Raw genomic sequence first — 23,150 nt, forward strand, 5'->3', positions numbered from 1 at the left:
AGAAGTATGAATACTACACGATTCCTTCAGCTTAAGCAAATGGAGCAAATCGGTTCGTTCTTTTTGTTTGATGTGGTCCACTACAGGCGTCAAGGGGCTTACGGAGGCATGCTTAGTTCATAGCAGGTTCCTCATAAACTCTGAGAAAAGTGTTTTTTACCATTTCTTTGTGTCAAAACAGCACTGCAGATTCCAAGCTGCCTATACACAGAAAATAGCACTTGAAGTCCGGTGTGAAGTGGAAACGTAGTTTATTAGGTTCAAATGGTTCAAATGGCTCTGAGCACTATGGGACTCAACATCTTAGGTCATAAGTCCCCTAGAACTTAGAACTACTTAAACCTAACTAACCTAAGGACATCACACACACCCATGCCCGAGGCAGGATTCGAACCTGCGACCGTAGCAGTCCCGCGGTTCCGGACTGCAGCGCCAGAACCGCTAGACCACCGCGGCCGGCGTTTATAAAGTGATGTAGAACATGGAAATATGTTGTAATGTGTCTTCGTTGCCATCTCAAGGGTTCTGAGTACTTCCTGCTGTGGTGCTGAAGCTCATGCAAATCTTTTTGCACATAAATTCCCTTCTGAGATGTAAAATTAGTTTTGCGTTATTTCAACTTCACATAAGAAAACTACCAAAATTTTACTCATCAATGCGTTCCTTTCCAAATGAGTGTCATGCCCTGTTGCAGCAGGGAAAAGGAGGAATCAAAGGTAAAATGATCCTATCGGAGCACAAAAAAGTGGGAATTATGTTCCCTTTTATTTAAAAGACTCAGACAGAAGTGGTGTACCAGGTGTCTCAATTTTCTTTCTACAGCACATTTAAAAATTTTCCCAAAAATTATGGCATGCAAAAATATTTGCGGTTTTGTGTGGTGAGAGAGAAGGAGACAGTGAAAGTGGAAAATATGTAGTAAAAAGTAATAAATACTGGAAGATAGTAGACAGTGGTTGTGCTATAGCAAGAGCGAAGGAGACAATGACAGTGTGAGAGAAACAGATGGACACAATGACAGTGGAACATAGTTGATAGTGATAGAGCAGTGCTGGGAAGAGAGTGAAGGTGACAGTTCCAGTGGGAGAGGATTAAAGAGAAGGAGAAAGTGGATGTGGTGAGAGCCACTGATAATGAGAAACAGAGTCTATGGCAATGCCAACGAGAAAGGGAGAGATAGTGACAGTGAGAAAAGACAGCAGTAGTTGGAAGGAATGAATAAGATAGTAGCAATAAGAGAGAGAGCATGGAGACTGTCAGTGAGAGAAGACACTAACAGTAGGACAGAACGAAGGAGACTGTGGCTGTGACGCAGTGACAGTTAGAAAGACACAAAGAGATAACGACTAAAAATTGGGCTGAACGAGTGAATGAGAATGGGCAAGTGGTTCTGGATGGGCATGAGCGGCTTACAGCGATGGGCTAATGAATGGTTTTGATTGAATCAGAGTTAGGCGAGCTTGTGGGAGTTAGAGGTGAGTTGCACGAATAGGTTTGCATGCCAAATTCTTAAAGGTGCTGAGAAAGGTAGAATGAGGCAGCTGATACCAAACATTTCAGTCAGTCTTTTAAATAAAGAGGAACATATTCGCATTTTTTGTGCTCCGTTAACAGACTTTCCCTCTGGTTTGAATATTAATTAAAAAGGTCGCTGTGTCCCCATCGGGCCATGCCTAAGTTTGCTAAAAGAAATGTAGCTTGTAGGTGCAACACTTAAACTTACTACTAAAATTATCAGCTGCCTCTGTCACAGAGCAGCAGATCACCTCTCACTCATACCTCTCACCACTGTCCCCGTGTGGTATCGGTCGGTGGTCAGGCCGTGCTGACACTCAGTGGCCTTGCTGTCCACTCACTTCATCTCTCGCTAGACCGAGATCTGTGGTGACTTTTACACTACTAATTGACGGTTTCTTGAAGGAAACATTTCATTTAGGTACTATATCGTTGGCAATTCCGCTCAACCTTGCAGTAAAGCTTAATTTCAAGTCGCCTTTTGGGAGATGTTTCACTCCCTATCGGTTCTCATATAGTGTTTCGACGACCGAGTGAGAGGACACTGAGGTAACAAACTGGACTCGTATTTGGCAGAATTACATTGCAAATCCACATTTAAGTTTCCTTGGGTCTCCCAAAATTTTCGGAATCCTTCACCAACCCGAGATCTTCTCCGTATCTAAGAAACTCTTAGTCAACCAGATGTTTATGACCATCCTCTATTCCTCAATTTATCGATTGGTCTTCTGTAATTTCTTCTACTTGTGTTGGTGCTAACCCATACCAGTTACCTATGGCCATAAAACAAAACAAAAAATACTCTTTTCATTACTTGGAATCATTTGTCCAAAACTTATTTTGATATCTGGAATGGTTGTTGAGATAAAATGGATATTACGAATAGTCCACGCTCTTTTTGATCTATGCATGTGTGTGTGCACTGCATCTACATCTATATGGCTACTCTGTATTTAACAGTTAAGTGCTTAGTAGAGGGTTCACACTAAATCTCTATTATTCCACTCTCCAACAGTGCGAGGGGAAAGACGAGAACTTGTATCTGTCCGTGAAAGCTCTGATTTTCCTTATTTTATTATGATGATCATTTCTCTCGATGTATTGCGGCGTTGACAGAATATTTTCATATCCGCAGGAGAAATTTGGTGATTGAAATTTCGTGAGAAGATCCCGCCGCTTCAAGAAACGACCTTACGCCTTTGTTTTAATAATGTCCACCCCAAATCTTGTATCATGTCCATAACACTCAGTTCCCCATTTTTTCTCGATAATAGAAAACGTGCTGCCCTTATTTGAACTTTCTCGATATACTCCGTTAGTCCTGTGTACACTCATGCTCATAAATCAAGGATAATGGTGATACATGGTGAAACAACGCTCTGGCGGCCGGTTTGATGGTTTAAAGCACCTCTGGGTATGACCATGTGGTGCATTTGACCTGCGGTCGTCGCACGGTGGCGCCGGCATGAGTCCACATACGCAGAGGTGTGTAGGTGGATGTCAGTGTACGGTGCAGCGAGTAAGTGTGCAGAAGTTTTCAGACGTGCTAATGGAGACTGTGTATTGACAATGGCTCAAAGAACACATATTGATGACGTTATGAGGGGTAGAATACTAGGGCGACTGGAGGCTGGTCAAACACAGCAGGTTGTAGCATGGACCCACCGTGTGCCACAAAGTGTGCTCACAAGATTATGGCAACGATCCCAGCAGGCAGGAAACGTGTCCAGAAGCTACAGTACGGGACGTACACATTGTACAATACGACAAGAATACCGATATCTCACCATCAGTGCACGCAGACGGCCACGGAGTACTGCAGGTAGCCTCTCTCGGGACCTTACTGCAGCCAATGGAACAGTTGTCTCCAGACACATAGTCTACAGACGACTGAACAGACATGGTTTATTCGGCCAGAGACCTGCGAGGTGCATTCCACTGACCCCTGGTCACAGGAGAGCCCGTAAAGCCTTGTTTCAAGAACACAGTACATGGTCATTGGAACAGTGGTCCCAGGTTATGTTCAAGGACGAGTCCAGGTACAGTCTGAACAGTGATTCTCGCCGGGTTTTCATCTGGCATGAACCAGGAACCAGATACCAATCCCTTAATGTCCTTGAGAGGGACCTGTATCGAGGTCGTGGTTTGATGGTGTGGGGTGGGATTATGATTGGTGCACGTACACCCCTGCATGTCTTAACAGAGGTGCTGTAACTGGTCAGGTGCATCGGGACGTCATTTTGCACCAGTATGTCTGCCCTTTCAGGGGTGCAGTGGGTCCCACCTTCCTCCTGACGGATGATAACGCACGGCCCCACCGAGCTGCCATCGTGGAGGAGTACCTTGAAATACGAGATAACAGGCGAATGGAGTGGCCCGGCAGTCACTGGTGCAAGAATGGGAGGCTATACCCCAGCAGCTGCTCGACCGCCTGATCCAGAGTATGCCAACCCGTTGTGCGGCCTGTGTACGTGTGCATGGTGATCATACGCCGTATTGATGTCGGGGTACATGCGCAGGAAACAGTAGCGTTTTGTAGCACATGTGTTTCTGGACGCTTTTCTCAACTTATCACCAATACCGTGGACTTACAGATCTGTGTCGTGTGTCTTCCCATTGTGCCTATGCTATTAGCGCCAGTTTTGTGGAGAACCACGTTGTGTGGCACCACATTCTGCAATTATCCTTAATTTATAAGCATGAGTGTAGTAAGGGTCCCACACCGCGAAGCAGTACTGCAAAAGAGGACGCACAAGCGTAGTGTAAACTGTCTCTTTAGTAGATCCTTTGCATCTTTTAAATGTTCCGCCCAAAAAACGCCTTGTTTCGTTCGCTTTACCCGCAACACTCTTTATGTATTCTTTCCGATTCCAGATGTTTGTAATGGTAATTCGTGGGTATTTAGTTGAAATTACGGTCTCTATATTTGATTGATTTGTCATGTAACCGAAATTGAACGGATTCCTTTTTGCACTTATGTGGATGACCTCACAGGTTTCGTTATTTACGGTCAATTGCCAATTCTATCTCCATACAGATATCTTATCTAAATCTTTTTGCAGTTGGTTTTGATCTTCTGATGACTTTACTAGACAATAAATGACAGCATCCTTTTGCAAACAATCTAATCGTTTATATAGACAAGAAACAGCAGAGGACCTATAACACAACTTTGTGGAACGCCGGAAATCAATTCTGTTTTACTCGATGACTTTACGTCATTTACTACCTCTCTGACAGGAAATAGCGTATCCAGTCACATAATTGAGACGGTATTCCATAAGCATGTAATTTGATTAAAAGCAGCTTCTGAGGTACTACTTAAATCAATTATCTGAAGATTAGAGGTACTTACAGATCTGCAGAAAAATGTAAAGGCAAATTCCATGTCTTAGCTACGTCTCATACACAGCAATGTGTGATCTAACATACATCCAATAAAACGTCATAGAGACTCGAATTTTTCATTGTAGTCTATTAGAATTTCGTCATTGGGTTACTAACCTCGAAATATCACAGTATCCATCATAATTAACGAAAAGGCACGCCGTTCGCCACAGAGTTTTGAAATGTTGCAAGATGCATTTTTTCCGAATAGTTACTTTAAAATCGTCTGAGAAAGGGTGCAGACAAGTTGGTGTGTGTGGACTGTTGTTCCCGCAATGTAGCGATTCGGCCACCAGCCGTGCCAAAACGGGAAAAACGAGTGTCCTGTCCATTTTGGCTAGCCAGCCGACTCCTGCCTCCCGTCATCGATGCTGCAACCTGGCCACGACTGTGTGCCGTTCCGTTAGGTAACGCTGCGGTATTCTTCGTGCTGCTTCACGTGGGTCCACGCTGGCATCCAGCACACGTGTAACCTGCTTCCTTTCTGTGCACATCATGACGCTTCACACAGTGGTTATTTTGCACGTGAAACGTCTTGCACATAAGGTGTGTCAGAGGCGATTAATAATCTGTATAAGAGTTGTAGGTTAGCTCGCCGGCACTCACCCTTGAAGAGCGGGCAGATCCTCCAGACGCTGATGGGCCCCTGGCGGTTGTACTGGCCCAGGATGAGCTCCATGTAGAAGAGCGGGACGGCGCCGAACACCAGCATCAGCGAGTACGGCACCAGGAACGCCCCTGTGGCAAGCAGCCGGCAAACTGTCACACTTGCTGGAAAGTACACTGTACACAAAAAATTGGGGATACAGCGAGGCGAATGTCAGTCTCACATCGTCGACGCCGTGATATAAGGAGTGCTTAAGAATGTGAAAACCATAAAAAGATCCTGTAAACGTGTGTCTGGAAATAAGTACCTTTCGAGATACGGACTATTTCACTTGCATTGAGGATCATAAATACTCGGTCGTATAGGCTTTTTTTCTGGTGAAGTTCACTTCTCGTTTCATAATGGTTGCAGCAGAAATTTGAGCAGCACAACAAACTATTATAAATCGGTTAGTTCCAAGACAGCTCCGAGATAGACTACATGTAGTGCGTATTTCACTGACCACAAACCATCACCGTTTGCAACTTCGGTGGTGTCAAGCGAGAGCTCATTGGAGGGCAGGGTGTTTTCTAATGAAAGCTGGTTCTGTTTCGGTGCCCAATGACGGCTGTGTGTTCGTTAAGAGGCCAGTTGAGGGCTTGAAACCGACTTGGACCTTCTAACAATACCATCACTTGCAAAGTAGGTTAGAAATCAGACTAATAATGTTGCTCACGCAGCATATGTTTGCTTTATCGGGCAACAACAAAGTTATTGACTGTGGATGGTATCGTCAGAATGGAAATAATGAAGTCACTGTAAAAAAGTGATTAATTTTTTCACTTATCTTGAATGGATTCCCACGTAGATTTCGTCGAAGTTGTTATGGCTGATCTTTTTGATTCTAGGGCGATTCCACTTTGACTGCTAGAAGGTCCAGATCTGTATTTTAGCAACATTTGAAGACCTGACAAATGCGTTTTTCAGGAAATTCTTAATGATCAAACAATCCCAGATCAGAACAATGGTATGGTAGAAACAATTTTTGACCTGGTGTTCACGACCCACATTTTTATTATACTTCTTGTAAATTCACATATACTTCTTCTTAACTGTCGCATATCAAGAAAACAGTTTTGTATCAATCTTCATATATTTAATTTCCACTTTAACAAAACACAAGACTTGACTGTTCTTTTACAAAGCAAAATAACAACTTCTGCAAAGTGAAACAGTCTGCTCTGAGCGCATTCACGCCAAAACTGTTATAAGTAAGTCAAAGATTATGACAGTCTCACAGAAATGAATACACACAAGAACCATATCACTGTAATATATCGATACATCGGAGTACCTATACATTAATAAAACCAAATGTGAATATTGTCACAAAAATATGTCTGTCACTTCGCAGAAAAGTAGTACGATATTACTGGTATCGAGAACTGGGGTTGGAGTGCCGTAATGATCACGTAAATAAAGAACCATTACAACCTACACCTGGAGTTATGTTCTGGGGTGCGATTTCATTTGACATCAGGAGCACTCTCGTGGTTAGCCCTCGCGCCGCGACCTCAAATTTCTTCGTCAGTCTGGTGATTCGATTGGTGTGCTGCCATTCATGAACGGCAATGCAGAGGGTGTTTTCCAACTGGATAACGCTCGTCCACATAGCACTGTCGTTCTTAACATGCTCTACAGAATGTCGACATGTTGCCTTGTCCTGCACGATCAACAGATCAGGCTCCAATCGAGCACATATGGGATATCATCGGACGACTACTTCAGCACCGTGCGCAACGAGCATTAATCGTTCCTGTATTGACCGACCAAGTGCAACAGGCATTGAACTCCGTCCCACAAACTCACATCTGGCATCTGTACGACACAATACATGCACGTTTGCATGCTTTGAACCAGCATTTCCTACACGAACCTGTGATCTTGCAGTGATAATCACTTAAATACACTACTGGCCATTGAAATTGCTACACCAAGAAGAAATGCAGATGATAAACGGGTATTCATTGGACAAATATATTATACTAGAACTGACATGTGATTACATTTTCACACAATTTGGATGCATAGATCCTGAGAAATCAGTACGCAGAACTACCACCTCTGGCCATAATAATGGCCTTGATATGCCTGGGCATTGAGTCAAACAGAGCTTGGATGGCGTGTACAGGTACAGCTGCTCAGGCAGCTTCAACACGATACCACAGTTCATCAAGAGCAGTAACTGGCGTATTGTGACGAGCCAGTTGCTCGGCCACCATTGCCCAGACGTTTTCAATTGGTGAGATATCTGGAGAATGTGCTGGTCAGGGCAGCAGTCGAACATTTTCTGTATCCAGAAAGGCCCGTACAGGACCTGCAACATGCGGTCGTGCATTATCGTGCTGAAATGTAGGGTTTCGCAGGGGTCGAAAGAAGGGTAGAGCCACGGGTCGTAACACATCTGAAATGTAACGTCCACTGTTCAAAGTGGCGTGAATGCGAACAAGAGGTGGCCGAGACGTGTATCAAATGGCACTCCATACCATCACGCCGGGTGATACGCCAGTATGGCGATGACGAATACACGCTTCCAATGTGCGTCCACCGCGAAGTCACCAAACACAGATGCGACCATCATGATGCTGTAAACAGAACCTGGATTCTTCCTGGCAGATTAAAACTGTGTGCCCGACCGAGACTCGAACTCGGGACCTTTGCCTTTCGCGGGCAAGTGCTCTACCACTGAGCTACCGAAGCACGACTCACGCCCGGTACTCACAGCTTTACTTCTGCCAGTACCTCGTCTCCTACCTTCCAAACTTTACAGAAGCTCTCCTGCGAACCTTGCAGAACTAGCACTCCTGAAAGAAAGGATATTGCGGAGACATGGCTTAGCCACAGCCTGGGGGATGTTTCCAGAATGAGATTTTCACTCTGCAGCGGAGTGTGCGCTGATATGAAACTTCCTGGCAGATTAAAACTGTGTGCCCGACCGAGACTCGAACTCGGGACCTTTGCCTTTCGCGGGCAAGTGCTCTACCACTGAGCTACCGAAGCACGACTCGGTAGCTCAGTGGTAGAGCACTTGCCCGCGAAAGGCAAAGGTCCCGAGTTCGAGTCTCGGTCGGGCACACAGTTTTAATCTGCCAGGAAGTTTCATATCAGCGCACACTCCGCTGCAGAGTGAAAATCTCATTCTAGAACCTGGATTCATTCGAAAAAATCACGTTTTGCCATTCGTGCACCCAGGTTCGTCGTTGAGTACACCATCGCAGGCGCCCCTGTCTGTGAAGCAGCGTCAAGGGTAACCGCAGCTATGGTCTCCGAGCTCATAGTCCATGCTGTTGCAAACGTCGTCTAACTGTTCCTGCAGATGGATGTTCCTGAACCCACCGATTCTATATTCTGCTAACAGTCATTGGATCTCGACCAACGCGAGCAGCAATGTCGCGATACGATAAACCGCAATCGCGATAGGCTACAATCCGACCTTTATCAAAGTCGGAAACGTGATGGTACACATTTCTCCTCCTTACACGTGGCATCACAACAACGTTTTACCAGGCAACGCCGGTCAACTGCTGTTTGTGTATGAGAAATCGGTTGGAAACTTTCCTCATGTAGGTGTCGCCACCGGCGCCAACCTTGTGTGAATGCTCTGAAAAGCTAATCATTTGCATATCACAGCATCTTTTTCCTGTCGGTTAAATTTCGCGTCTGTAGCACATCATCTTCGTGGTGTAGCAGTTTTAATGGCCAGTAGTGTATGTTATCTAAGCAAATGTATTCCAGAAATTTCATTACACTAAACTAATTATTTTCTGGTGCTGCGATTTGTTTTCCGTCAGTGTATGCGTGTCTGAGCTTGCTTCACTGACTTTGGTGGCGATGTCAGTCTCAGTATTTATAGATGTTACATACTCCGCCATTGTGTATGTACAGTATTGAGCGTTAAGGACAGATAGTACATTGCTCACATTTTGTACACTGCTGACGCGGAATAATAAATTAACACAATAATGACACATACGCAGGCAGATGTCCTCGAGCTATCGTTGAAAGAAGACATCCACCTCATATGAAAGAGCATTACCACAATGATAAAGTCCAATAGTATGCCCTTCTCGTTCATTTCACTTTAATCCTTTGAATTTAAGCCTATGGCGGTGGTTAAAAGCATTGCTGCATACCTTTTCCATCTAAAACAGTAATACGTTACAGAAACGTGTGTCCTATCCACATGAAATATTTGAGGGCAGCGAAAGTGTAACAGAAATTCTCGGGAAATCTAATTGACAGTCCTTAGAAGAAACATGACAGTTCTCACGAATCCCTATTGAGTAAATTTACAGAACCTTTGTTCATGAAGGTGATGAGAACATTATGTTGCGACCAACATATATCTCACGTATGGTTCATGAGAATGAGCTGGGAGATATTCGAGTGGCATACGAACAGCCATTTTTACCTCGCTCCGTACGTGAATGGAATAGGAAAGAAGATCTAGAATATCGGTACGACGTTCGTTCCACCACATGTTTTACAAGTGCTTACGGAGTATGTACACTCCTGGAAATTGAAATAAGAACACCGTGAATTCATTGTCCCAGGAAGGGGAAACTTTATTGACACATTTCTGGGGTCAGGTACATCACATGATCACACTGACAGAACCACAGGCACATAGACACAGGCAACAGAGCATGCACAATGTCGGCACTAGTACAGTGTATATCCACCTTTCGCAGCAATGCAGGCTGCTATTCTCCCATGGAGACGATCGTAGAGATGCTGGATGTAGTCCTGTGGAACGGCTTGCCATGCCATTTCCACCTGGCGCCTCAGTTGGACCAGCGTTCGTGCTGGACGTGCAGACCGCGTGAGACGACGCTTCATCCAGTCCCAAACATGCTCAATGGGGGACAGATCCGGAGATCTTGCTGGCCAGGGTAGTTGACTTACACCTTCTAGAGACGGTTGGGTGGCACGGGATACATGCGGACGTGCATTGTCCTGTTGGAACAGCAAGTTCCCTTGCCTGTCTAGGAATGGTAGAACGATGGGTTCGATGACGGTTTGGATGTACCGTGCACTATTCAGTGTCCCCTCGACGATCACCAGTGGTGTACGGCCAGTGTAGGAGATCGCTCCCCACACCATGATGCCGGGTGTTGGCCCTGTGTGCCTCGGTCGTATGCATTCCTGATTGTGGCGCTCACCTGCACGGCGCCAAACACGCATACGACCATCATTGGCACCAAGGCAGAAGCGACTCTCATCGCTGAAGACGACACGTCTCCATTCGTCCCTCCATTCACGCCTGTCGCGACACCACTGGAGGCGGGCTGCACGATGTTGGGGCGTGAGCGGAAGACGGCCTAACGGTGTGCGGGACCGTAGCCCAGCTTCATGGAGAGGGTTGCGAATGGTCCTCGCCGATTCCCCAGGAGCAACAGTGCCCCTAATTTGCTGGGAAGTGGCGGTGCGGCCCCCTACGGCACTGCGTAGGATCCTACGGTCTTGGCGTGCATCCGTACGTCGCTGCGGTCCGGTCCCAGGTCGACGGGCACGTGCACCTTCCGCCGACCACTGGTGACAACATCGATGTACTGTGGAGACCTCACGCCCCACGTGTTGAGCAATTCGGCGGTACGTCCACCCGGCCTCCCGCATGCTCACTATATGCCCTCGCTCAAAGTCCGTCAACTGCACATACGGTTCACGTCCACGCTGTCGCGGCATGCTACCAGTGTTAAAGACTGCGATGGAGCTCCGTATGGCACGGCAAACTGGCTGACACTGACGGCGGCGGTGCACAAATGCTGCGCAGCTAGCGCCATTCAACGGCCAACACCGCGGTTCCTGGTGTGTCCGCTGTGCCGTGCGTGTGATCATTGCTTGTACAGCCCTCTCGCAGTGTCCGGAGCAAGTATGGTGGGTCTGACACACCGGTGTCAATGTGTTCTTTTTTCCATTTCCAGGAGTGTATATAGACGTAGATATAGCCAGGTCTGTTCGTATAAGAGGTTATTCCTTGAAGTCTGCAGGACTATGAACACGGCCTGTAAGTAGTAACAATAATGTCGTAGGCTCAACGTTTTGGTGCATGTTTTTCAATTTGACAAAACTTCGGAGGCTTGGGTGTCCTAAGCCAACAGCACCCTGCGTCCCAGCCGGTTACCTATCGAAGTATTAACCGGACCTGATGTTGCTTTACTTCGGTGATTGCGAGAGAACCGGTGTATACAATGTGGCAAGACCATTGGTGTTCTATAGGCGGCTATCTTAGACACAAGGGCCACTATCTCAACAACTTTTTGTTTTAGAATATAGGTTAACAGGCGTTTGTTTCTGAAGAAAGGAAGGAAGGAAGAAAGGAAGGAACGTTTAACGCTCCGTCGACAACGACGTCATCTACGGTTGACCTTCCATCAGTGGCTCAAGACGCTCCATTAGTCTTAGTCCCTCCACAATCTACAGCAGTGAAGATCCTGCTCCACCTGATCTGTCTCCACCACCACCAGCAGTAGCAGAGGCAAGCAGAAGAAGCACAAGAACCAGGAAAGGCTCAATTCTACAGGGGTTTTGGTACCAAGCCTCAGTTCCAGGACTAATTTAAGTCAAAAATCTGCAGGTACACTGTCTGTAATCTCTAATTTCAGTTTACAACAAAACAATGACGTCAGAACAAAGTGTTTAGGAAGAGACAAACTTTGAATTTTTCATCAGAATAAAATGGATTTAAGAAACAAACTGGACCAGTTGTCTGTTTGCATTAATGACAATGGTGCAATAAAAATGCATGTTATGTTTTACTGACCTTCATTTGACGGAAAGGATTGAAATGGTGGTACTATGTAAGTACAACCTAGCAGCTCATTATACTATAAATACAATGGATAAAGGTGGAGTAATAATATATGTTAAAAATAATATAGTGTACAAGCTGTAGATATAAAAAATCATTGTTTCGATCAACTTTTGAGGTTTCTTGCATTGAACTCCACGTTAACCCTCTACCTGTAATTACTGTTTACTGAACACACTCAGGAAAGATTAGTGTATTCTTCACGCAAACAGAATCACTTTTAACTCGAACTTTTTCAGAAAACAAAGAAATAATCATGCTTGACGTTTTAAATGTAAATTTCCTTAGCTGTAGTAATCATAGAACAGATTTCAAGAATGTAATGAGCTCTTTTAATCTGAGAACAGTCGCAAGGGTGACTTAGAACTGCGTAAGTCTGATCGACAATATTTTTGTAGACAATAACAAAATTGATAACATATGTGTAACACGAACTTTGAATGGTCTTTCTGACCATGATGAGCAGTTGTTAAAATGTAATATGTAAGCCCAGCTAACAATAGTTTTACTACTAGAGCTTTTACACTAATTAATACTGAGAATCTGGAAGCTTTTAGTAGACATTTGTAGCAGTTGGAATGGGACACAGTATATCACGCTAAAGATGACAATGATAAATTTAACACATTCCTGAATGAATTCGCTACCATTTTTGAAGCTGTATTTCCAAGAGAATTTCAAAAAACAGCAGTCTGAGTGCTTATAGGAGAATAGCTCACTAAGGGAATCAAACCATCCTGTACAACAAAGAGGATGCTTTGCCTTACTCAGAAATTCTAACAAACCTCAGGATTGTGAGCACTACAAATTATGCTGTAACATCCTAAAGAGTGTCTTTAAGAAGTCCAGGAGCATGTTTATTAAATCTGAAATTAACAATTCAATTAATAAAATAAAAACTGTTTGGAAGGGTTCAAAAGAGATAGGAAAAATTACAGAAGACACAGACAATATCGACGTGTGTCATAATGGAAGCATAGAAGATGAAGGTGATATCGTTGAAAATATCTTCAGTAACCATTTTTGACAGTAGATGACCACATTGGTTGTAAAGAGTCTAGAGTCGAAGCCATGAGCCTTCTACAGAAACAAGTGCAGAACAAAATTAGTCAATGCGTGTACCCTAAATTACAACCGAATAGATTGTGAAGGTAATGAGGCAAATGAAAAATAAAAATTTCAAAAAACTGGTTCAAATAGCTCTGAGCACTAAGGGACTTAACTTCTGAGGTCATCAGTCCCCTAGAACTTAGAACTACTTAAACCTAACTAACCTAAGGACATCACACACATACCCGAGGCAGGATTCGAATCTGCGACCTTAGCGGCCGCGTGACTACAGACTGTCACGCCTAGAACCGCTCGGTCACTCCGACCGGCTAAAAATTTCACTGGTTGTGGATAACATATCTATCAAAGTACTGAAGTACTCCTGAAAATTTATTCAAGAAGTTCTCTGTCACATATTTAATGAGTCCGTAAATCAAAGTACTGTCCCTAAGAGACTCGAATACAAAACTGTGGAACCACTGTTCAAAAAGGGTGATAAACTTGATGTTTCCAACTACTCGCCAATTCCACTGTTAGGAAGTTTCTCTAAAAACCTAGAGAAACAAATGTTCAAAAGAATCATGGATCATATAATAAAAATGAAACCCTTATTAAAAATCAGTTTGGATTCCAAAAGGGTACTTCAACTGAAGATTCCATTTTCTCATTTGTCAACCAATTCTTTGAATCCATAAACAATAAAATGTCACCAGTTGGAATCTTCTGTGATATTTCTAAAGCATTCGACTGTGTAGATTGCAAAATTCTACTTACGACGGCTGAGCACTATGGATTAATTGGTAAATGAAGAATGTGGCTCGATTCATATCTAAATGACAGAAGGCAGAAAAGGTAGCATTGAACAATTCTGTACTGGCACCTGCCTGGTCTGACAGGTTCACAGTAAAATGTGGAGTGCCACAGGGCTTGGCGGTTGGTCCCTTACTTTTCCTCATCTTCATCAGTGATCTGCCATGCTATATAACACAAACCACACTTCACCATTTTTGCTGATGACACAACCATAATACCTGAGAAAACACCCAACTGCAGTCTAGAAAACACTGAGACCACTGCGTTCAAAGATGCTCTAGATTGGTTCGTTCTAAATGGTCTGTTACTCAATGTTAGAAAGACTCAGTTCATTCAGTTTCAAGCAGCAAATAAAAAACAGGAAAACAATGAAATAAAATGTGGTGACAGAGAAATGTTGAAAGTAGAGTTTTACAAATTCCTGGGATTACGCATAAACCCAATCTAAACTGGTCAGTTCACATCAACGACCTACATGAAAGACGCAGCGTGTGCCATTCGCTCAATTTTATCTGTTTGTTACTCGTAAACAATTAAAGATGCATACATAGGATACTTCCATTCGCTTATGACACAAGGCATCATATTTTGGGACAACCACTCGCAAGCAAACAAAATCCTTATTCCACACAAAAGAATATCAGACTTCTGCCTAGAGTGGACCCCATATGCTCTTGCAGGAACTTATTCAAGCAAATCGCGATTCTCACCATGACACCTCAGTATATTTTTTCACCAATATGCGTTGTGAACAATGATCATACAATTTATAAAACAAACAGTGAATATCATGGAACTTTTGAATGGAGCTATAACGTTGTTTCTAACCAGTCCATTAACCGTACTGTACTGTGCAATCAAATCTGCATCGCTGCATTAAACCGGGTGACCCGTGGAAAACATTCGCACTTTTATGTTTTAAATAAGGACAGTATTTGGAGTAAGTGTAATCGCTGGGATAAGGGTAGCCGTGGGAATGCCGCCTTTCTCTCTGAGCAGGTGTCTGAGATGCAGCCATGCTGTTTTAGCACCGCTTCTCACTAACGGCTTCTAATGTTCTTTTTTTTAGCATTGCAAATTTGTTATTTATTGTCTGACATTAGTATTTACACCGCCTTATTGTTGACAAAAGTTAATAATTGAGGAGAAAATACAAACACAAAATAAAAGGTGCAATGAAATGTAATTTACTGCTCATAACAATATCTGACTGTCATCAGTTGCTTGTAATTTCTAAGTTCCGACTATAATATTTACATTTACCTGTTGCTGAAGAGAAGTTTATTGAGAAATACGAATATAAAATACAAAGTAGCAAATAATGCGAAATGTGTAGGTTATAATGTAGTTTTCGTTTCTTATCTGGCAAATCACTAAGGCTATAATAATTTATAGTTGTACTTTGAGATATTAATTGCATTTCGTACTTTATGTAAGCACATTAGGCCATAGTAGCAATAGATAAATCAAAATTCAAGGCCACAATGACAATGTCGTTTCGGAACGCATATACATTTAGAAAAGTTAACTTGTAAGACGAGCAGATGTAATGGACTACCACCCTGGTCACTGTTATTACGTATGACAATGCTGTATACAATTTGAAAACAAATAAAATGGTATTTGCAATAATATAATATGAAATGAGAATCTATTATTCGAATTCAATAAGTTAGCTCCGTAAAATATAGATGTGAAGCTGGGAATTCATGATGCCCTTTTGTTTGTGATAGTTAGTCTGTTTTATACTAAAATTTTCCACAAATATTAAGTTTCAGCACAAAATCGGTAGGCAATGTCAGAAGCCGGTTAAAAAATCTTTCTAACGGTAACTCATTCATCCGTGTACGATACGTATGCATTGAGAAAAAGGGATGTACACTTGAGAAATAATACACATGATTTCGAACATAAATATCAACCATTAGAACACAAAGGTTCACACTTACACCGTGAATGAAATGGGAATCAAAAGCGCCGGTTCTTAACTGCAACAAACTTGATACGTGTCGACTGCAGCACAATCTACCACGAATGGGAAATGACGGTTTGAGTACACTATACGTATTTTATGGAACAGAATTCGAGTATGCAATAAAAATGTGTATCCCATTAGAATGGTTAGGAGGTGGCCACTTGTGGCACAAAGAGCTATCCCCTTTACTAATATTAAATTTTCGCCTAGAACATTTTTTTCATACGATTTTCCGTTTTCGAGATATTTAGTTGTCTCTGGTTAAAACAAAACCTCGCATATTACTTGTTAGGCAGAGTTACTAAGACTGTAATGGACCATAAGGCATTGTCTTTTCTTCATGAAAGTGAATTACATTAGAGCCACTTTGGTAGATGGGGGCTTGCCTTAAAAGAGTGCTGGATTAGTGTTACTTACCGAGTAGTCCCATCACACTCTCCTAGGCAGCCCTGACGATACCCTTAATCAGAGACAAGCGTATTCTCAGGAGTGCCCTAGGGAAATTTGATAGGACCACTATTATTTTCTGTGTGTGTAAATCATATTTCGGACAGGGTGTGCAGCATCTGCGGTTGTTTGCTTACGATGCTGTGTTGTATAGTACGGTGTCGAAGTTGAGTTACTGTAGGAGGATACAAGATAACTTAGACAAAATTTCTAGTTGATGCGATCAATGGCAGCTAGTTCTCGGTGTAGAAAAACGTAAGTTAATGCAGGTGAGTAGGAAAAACAAACCTGTAATGTTCAGATAAAGCATTAGTACTGTTCTCGTTTAAACAACTGGGTCTATTGTTGTAAAGCAGCGTGAAATGAACGAGCATTTGAGGATTGTGGTAGGGTAGGTGAGAGGTCGACTTCGGTTTATTGGGAGAATTAAAAAAAAAAGTGTGGTTCATTTGTAAAGTAGATCGCACATAGCGCGCTCAGTGCGACCTATTCTTGAGTACTGCTCGAGTGTTTGGGACCCGTACCAGGTCGGATTAAAGGAAGACATCGAAGCAATTCAGAGGTGGGCTGCTAGATTTGTTACCGGTAGGTTCGAACAACACGCAAGTATCACGGAGATGCTTCGGGAATTCAAATGGAAACCTATGGAAGGAAGGCGATGTTCTTTTAAAGGAAATTTAGAGAAAGTTTAGAGAACCTGCATTTCAAACTGACTGCAGAATTATTGCTCTGCCGTCAACATACATTTCGCGTAAAGGTCACGAAGATAAGATATGAGGAATTAGGACTCGCTCTGTTTGCGGATGGAACCGGAAAGGTAATGGCCAGTAGTAATGCAGGGTGCCCTCCGCCACGCAACTTACGGTGGGCCTCGGAGTATGGATGTAGATGTAGAAGACACCGTACCAGATGCACTTGCAAGAATATCACTGGGTGTAGAAACTATCGATGTAAGTAGTCTACAAGGAAAAGAATTGAGTTTTAAGTTGATAAAAGGAATACCGTACGAATCAAACATTATGATATTACTTAAGAATAATTGAATGGAACGAAACGAGATTCCGACACTGAAGAATGTTAAAGTGATGTAAGGCTGTGTAGGGGAAGAGAAATAGAAGAAGTACTATTTAATTCATAAATACATTCCTTATGGCGTAAGACTGGATCAACACAAGATTATTCACTGAGTATTCCATAGCATAAAATTGAAACGCCGCTGTGGTATACACGTTTGAGTAATGACTTTAACGACTCTTTTAGCACAGATAAATTTTTAGAGAAGCTCAAAAGGGAGTATGTATCTTTTGGAAAAAGTAGAAAGATTCGTAAGACTGATACACGCATGATGTACACCAGAAAGCCAAGACGGAAACTGTTACAGTAAGAGTCTATCCACCCAGTAAAATGAAAATGTTTCAGTGTCCATAGCTTTGCTCAGTCCTCTGCCGTTATCGCATGCACATTTTACGCAGCTCATAAGTGGTATTAGAAGTGTGTTCGAAGTATGTGAATTTCTAACTGCTAAGAAGAGTAAATAGCAAGATGATGTCGGCAAAACCATTACTACACATGATGTTGTTAAAAATGTAGAGCCATTACTTCACAAGCGTATGCTAGTCTAAGCAGGTTCTAACTGTCAACAGTTCACGTTTATTTTGAGTGAGTAAAAAGAAGTGCCACCAAGGAACATAGAAGAGAATTACAAAGCAAGTGAACTGCATGTGCCGATCACGTTGCTACAACAAACGCAGTTGATGGAAGGATCATAGAGTAATGTGAATGTTTGTTAAACACTGCAACAGGATTCGCATTGTACGTAATTCAGCTTAATGAGGCACCTGTAAACATATTTTCTAGGATTTAAAACTAATTCTTCAGCCACAAATCGAACATGAGAAGATAAATAACTTCGAGGATGGAAGTTGAGTGAGAAGGCCCGACAGAGGGAGGAATGCTCTGATAGGATACTGCAATCATTAAATATGAAGTAGGTGACGTGTAAATTAAAATTCATATTCGTTCGAGCAAGGTAAGCGAAGAGAGTTTCATCATGAGGACAAGGGTCGATGTCATATTGTAGGCATCGAGTGTCCGAGTACTTTGCGGCTGGAGCCAATGAAATCTGGTAAACGTGAGGACAAACACCACATGCAGAACGTTAAGCGTGAACAGGCGCAGTGACTACTACGTTCTTGGATTATAGCTGCTAGACAGCGTTGTACAAATCTGCAGTATATGTGACTGTGCAGTTAGCTAGTTTTTGTGCACTGACAGTTCTGAATAGAATGTAGGATTATATTAAATTTTGTATGACCATTTCAGTAAAAAATTCTGTTTGTGTTTTAATGTCTATGGATTGTGGACAGTCAAGTAGTATAGGGCACTTCATTGAGGTGACAAAAGTCTCCTAATGTCGTGCTGGACCTTCTTTTGCCCGGCGTAGTCCGGCAACTCGACTTGGCACGGACTCAGCAAGTCGTTGGAACATTGAGCCCTGCTGCCTCTATAGCCGTCCATAATTGTTAAGTGTTGCCGGTGCAGAACTTTGTACACGAAATTACCTTTCGATTATATCCGATAAATGTTCGATGGGTGGCCAAACCATTCGCTTTAATTGTCCACAATGTTCTTCAAACCAATTCCGAAAAATAATGACCTGAAAACATGGCGCATCCTTGTTTGTGAAGTCCATGACTGCCTGCAAATGGCCTCCAAGTAGCCGAATGTAACCATTTCCACCCAATAATCGGTTCAGTTGGACCAGAGAACCGCCATCTGCATATGCGCAAGTCGCTATACCATTACTTTTCCCACCTTAGTGTATATTATGTGCAGTTCATTGATTTTTTTGTGTGCTAGGTAAACCCTATATTTTATGTATATATTTTGGTAGGAAGATCCAGATAGCTGGAGCTCTTTCATTTTGTAACTAATGTCTCATAATATGTATATTTGGAAGTTAATGTACTGCCTGAATGACTGACTCGCTGACTTGTCATATCCCAGCCCAAACCGCTAACGTTTGGAGAGGGTGTGCATTTTATATTGTAGGCATTGTTGAAGAAAGGATTTTTCGAAATTCCAACCCTAAGAGGGTGAAATAGTGGATGAAGAGTTTCTTTAAAAAAGTCAGTATTAAGGTAATTTTCAGCTAGACCTACAAAAATTGGTATTTGTTTCTTGGTCAGAAATAAAGAAATACGTGTATCAGCATTTTTGGAAATTTAACCCAATGGGATGAAATAGCAGGCGAAATTAAAAAAAAATATATATCAATATTAACGAATTACCAAAGTATTATTGAAGCTACATCTGCGAAACTTGGTATTTCACTTCCCGGTTACAAATACGAAAATACGTGTTGGAGTGTTTTTGGGAACTGAACCAACAAGAGGTGAAATAAGGGATGAGATTTTTAATGAAAGTATTTTATTATGAAAGCATTTTTAAAGCTAAGTCTACGAAAACGTAAATTTGGCTCCTCAGAAATAAAAAAATACGTTTTTCAGTGTTTTTGGAAATTCAACGCCCATGGGGGTGAAACGGGGATGAAAGTTTTTGTGGAAATATTTCATTGTTGAGGCATTTTTGATGCTAAATCTATGAAAATATGTATTTGGCTTCTGTATTAGAAATAAAACATATGCTTGTCACTTCGAAACTCAACCCCTAAGATGGTGAAATAGGGGGTGAAACGTTTTATAAAAATATTTAATTGCGAAAGCATTTTGAAAGCTAAATCTTTGGAAATTGCTGATATACTTTTTGGTTAGGGGCGAAAAAATACGGGTTTCACTGTTTTTGAAAATTAAATCTCTAAGGGGTGAAATAAGGGTAGACTGATTAACTAGCTCATAATCGCCCAGCCCAAACCGCTAAGGATAGAAAATTGAAGTTTGGAGAGGGTGTGATTCTTATACTGTAGGCATCTTTTAAGAAGGGATTGTCTGAAATTCCACTCCTAAGAGGGTGAAACGGGGGATGAAAGGCTTTTTGAAAGTATGTCGCTGTTAAGGGAATTTTGTAGCTAGAAATACGAAAACTGGTGTTTAGTCACTCAATTAGAAAAAAAAAAGTATTTCGGCATTTTTGTAAGTTCAGCCACTAAGTGGTAAAATAGTGGGTGAAAGTTTTTTTGAATATAAATAATTACTAAAGAATTAGTAATGGATTCTGAAGGCTACATCTATGACAACTGGCATTTGACTTCTCGGTTAGAAATAAAAAAAACATGTTTCAGTGTTCCTGGAAATTCTACCCCCAAGCGAGTGCAGTAGGCGACGAAAACGTTTAAGAAAATATTTCGTTATATTAAAAAATTTTAGAGGTAAATTTATGAAAACTGGTATTTCACGTCTCGGTTAGCTAACAGCATCGCTTTTTGGTGAGAAGAACATTCGGAAAAGACTATGCTCATATGACCTTAATTAGCATGAAAAGCTTAGAAGTTGTTGCAATTTGTAAACAACATCAAAATTCGATTAAATAAAAACAAAAAAAATCTCTGCAGGCCATGTAGCCTACGCGAGCGAAGCAGCAGTCGCTAAACTAGTACACTTATACAATGGGTGGTACTTCTCTAATGTAGAGATTAATTAATACTAAATTTTGTCTAGTTACGTAAATCTGCGATATGCACAGGCTCATTTGACGACTTTCTTAGGCTATATAGTTTCGTTTGTCACTGATAAAAATTATTTGAATTGACTGTAAGGACTACTACCGCTAAACTTTATGCTTATTACATGATATGTAGGCTGGGAATAGGCCAGTTCTGGCAGCACACTGTTAACGATTGTTTCGTGTACGTCACGGACGGCTTCCGCGGGCGGAGGTGTCGATCTGATGAGACCGTCACTTGTTTTAACAGCGACCGCTTAATCTGAATCTACGGCCGCGCGGCGCCACCACAGACCAGACCCTCCCCCCGTTCCCATGCAAACGAGCGCTCAGTGGTGCAGGGCTGTGAGAGGTGAAGATTTTACTTCTGCGGACGGCCAAGAGCTGTTGTGTGTAGAGTGATAAATTCTTTCTTAGGCACCAGCTGCAATGTATAGCGTAACAGCATACTTTGTAACGTGTATGTAACTGTACTTTCTTTTCCAGGGATTGAAATAGTATTGCATTTTGTTATACGTGATTTATTTTATTACTGATGTAAAAACAGGTTAATATTGTAATGATGATTTTCTTGTGACGGGTTGCACTGTCGGTACATTGACATAAGTATGTGAATTGTCTTGAGATGGATTTTAATTTCTTAGTTTCGTATTTCTTTTGCCTAATTTGCATGGTATGCCATTGTGGCTGTTACCCAGCTGTTCATATTTGAGGAAATTTATTTCTTATTATCTGCAATTCTCTTCTAGAATCCGAAAAATTTCTGTGCGTTAATGGATAGGTACTGTTTACATTACTGCGTATCCTACTATAGTTTCGATAGTCGATAGTCGTGAGTTAGCTTCCGCGGTGTGTACCAGGTGCAGTGCCGACGTAGAGACACCATAATACTAACTGAGGTATTTTTAAGAAGTGATTAAAATCTTTACAGATTATCTTATGTCAGTACGTAAGTGTTGATGGCTCGTTATCAGCAAGTTATTTGACAGGTGAAACTTCCGAACTCATGTGTCGTGATGGGTGACAGCAATCAGCCGCATCTATACGGTTGGTGGGGACCAACAGCGTGGACTTGTTAAAATTCGACTGGGCATTAAAAGTGAAAGAGAGAGGTTTTAGTAAATTCCACGAGCAGAGGTACCTTTCGTTCAGATATCGTGCCTCAGAATGACCACTCAGCACATCGCGAACGGTCTCGCGTACGCTCTTAAATCAATGGGTAGTCACGATAAATTGATCTTAATTACAAGAACTGTGCCGCCTGTCGAATGCAGAACAAGAGACGTTCTCCTGAGTCACCGGACTTCCGAATGGTTTGATACGGTCCTCCACGAATTCCTCTCCTGTGACAACCCTTTCATCTCAGAGTATCAATTACGATTTATGTCCTCAATTATTTGCTGGGTGTCTTCCAACCTCTGTCTTCCTCTACAGTTTTTGTCCTCTACAGCTCCCTCTATCATGGAAGTCAATCCCTTAACAGTTGTCGTATAATCATGTTTCTTTTCTTTGTCAGTGTTTTCCGCATATCCTATTTCTTGCTGATTCTGCGGAGAGCCTCCTCATTCTTTACCTTTAGTCAGTCCACCTAATTTTCAACATTCTCCTCTAGCACCACATATCAATTGCTTCTATTCATTTCTCTTCCAGTTTTACCACAATTCATCTTTCACTGCCATGCAATGGTGTGCTCTAAATGTGTATTCTCAGAAATTTGCTCCTGAACTTAAGGCATATGTTTGATAGTAGTAGACTTCCCTTGCCCGGGAATGCCCTTTTTCCCAGTGCTAGTCTGCTTTTTTTGTCCTTCTGTTTCGTGATCATGAGTCCTGATGTTAACTTTCTATCTGTTATCATTTGTGCCGCTTCTCATTATTTTCGTCTTT

The 23,150-nt window shown here is 42.2% G+C and overlaps 1 protein-coding gene and 1 non-coding gene across 2 annotated transcripts in view; one reads left to right on the plus strand and one right to left on the minus strand.

The window, feature by feature from the left end:
- Positions 1-23,150, minus strand: part of LOC126092398 (sodium-dependent noradrenaline transporter-like) — a 456,764-nt gene that overhangs the window by 375,460 nt on the left and 58,154 nt on the right. Inside the window, exon 2 of the mRNA XM_049907971.1 lies at positions 5,509-5,640. Coding sequence (XP_049763928.1) covers positions 5,509-5,614 — 106 coding nt within the window. The 5' untranslated portion in view covers positions 5,615-5,640. The remainder of the gene's footprint in view (positions 1-5,508; positions 5,641-23,150) is intronic.
- Positions 8,551-8,624, plus strand: Trnas-cga (transfer RNA serine (anticodon CGA)). The gene has a single exon. It is a non-coding gene; the product is annotated as a tRNA-Ser (tRNA).

The sequence above is a fragment of the Schistocerca cancellata genome, chromosome 7 (genome assembly GCF_023864275.1).
Source record: "Schistocerca cancellata isolate TAMUIC-IGC-003103 chromosome 7, iqSchCanc2.1, whole genome shotgun sequence".
Classification (NCBI taxonomy): Eukaryota; Metazoa; Arthropoda; class Insecta; order Orthoptera; family Acrididae; genus Schistocerca; species Schistocerca cancellata.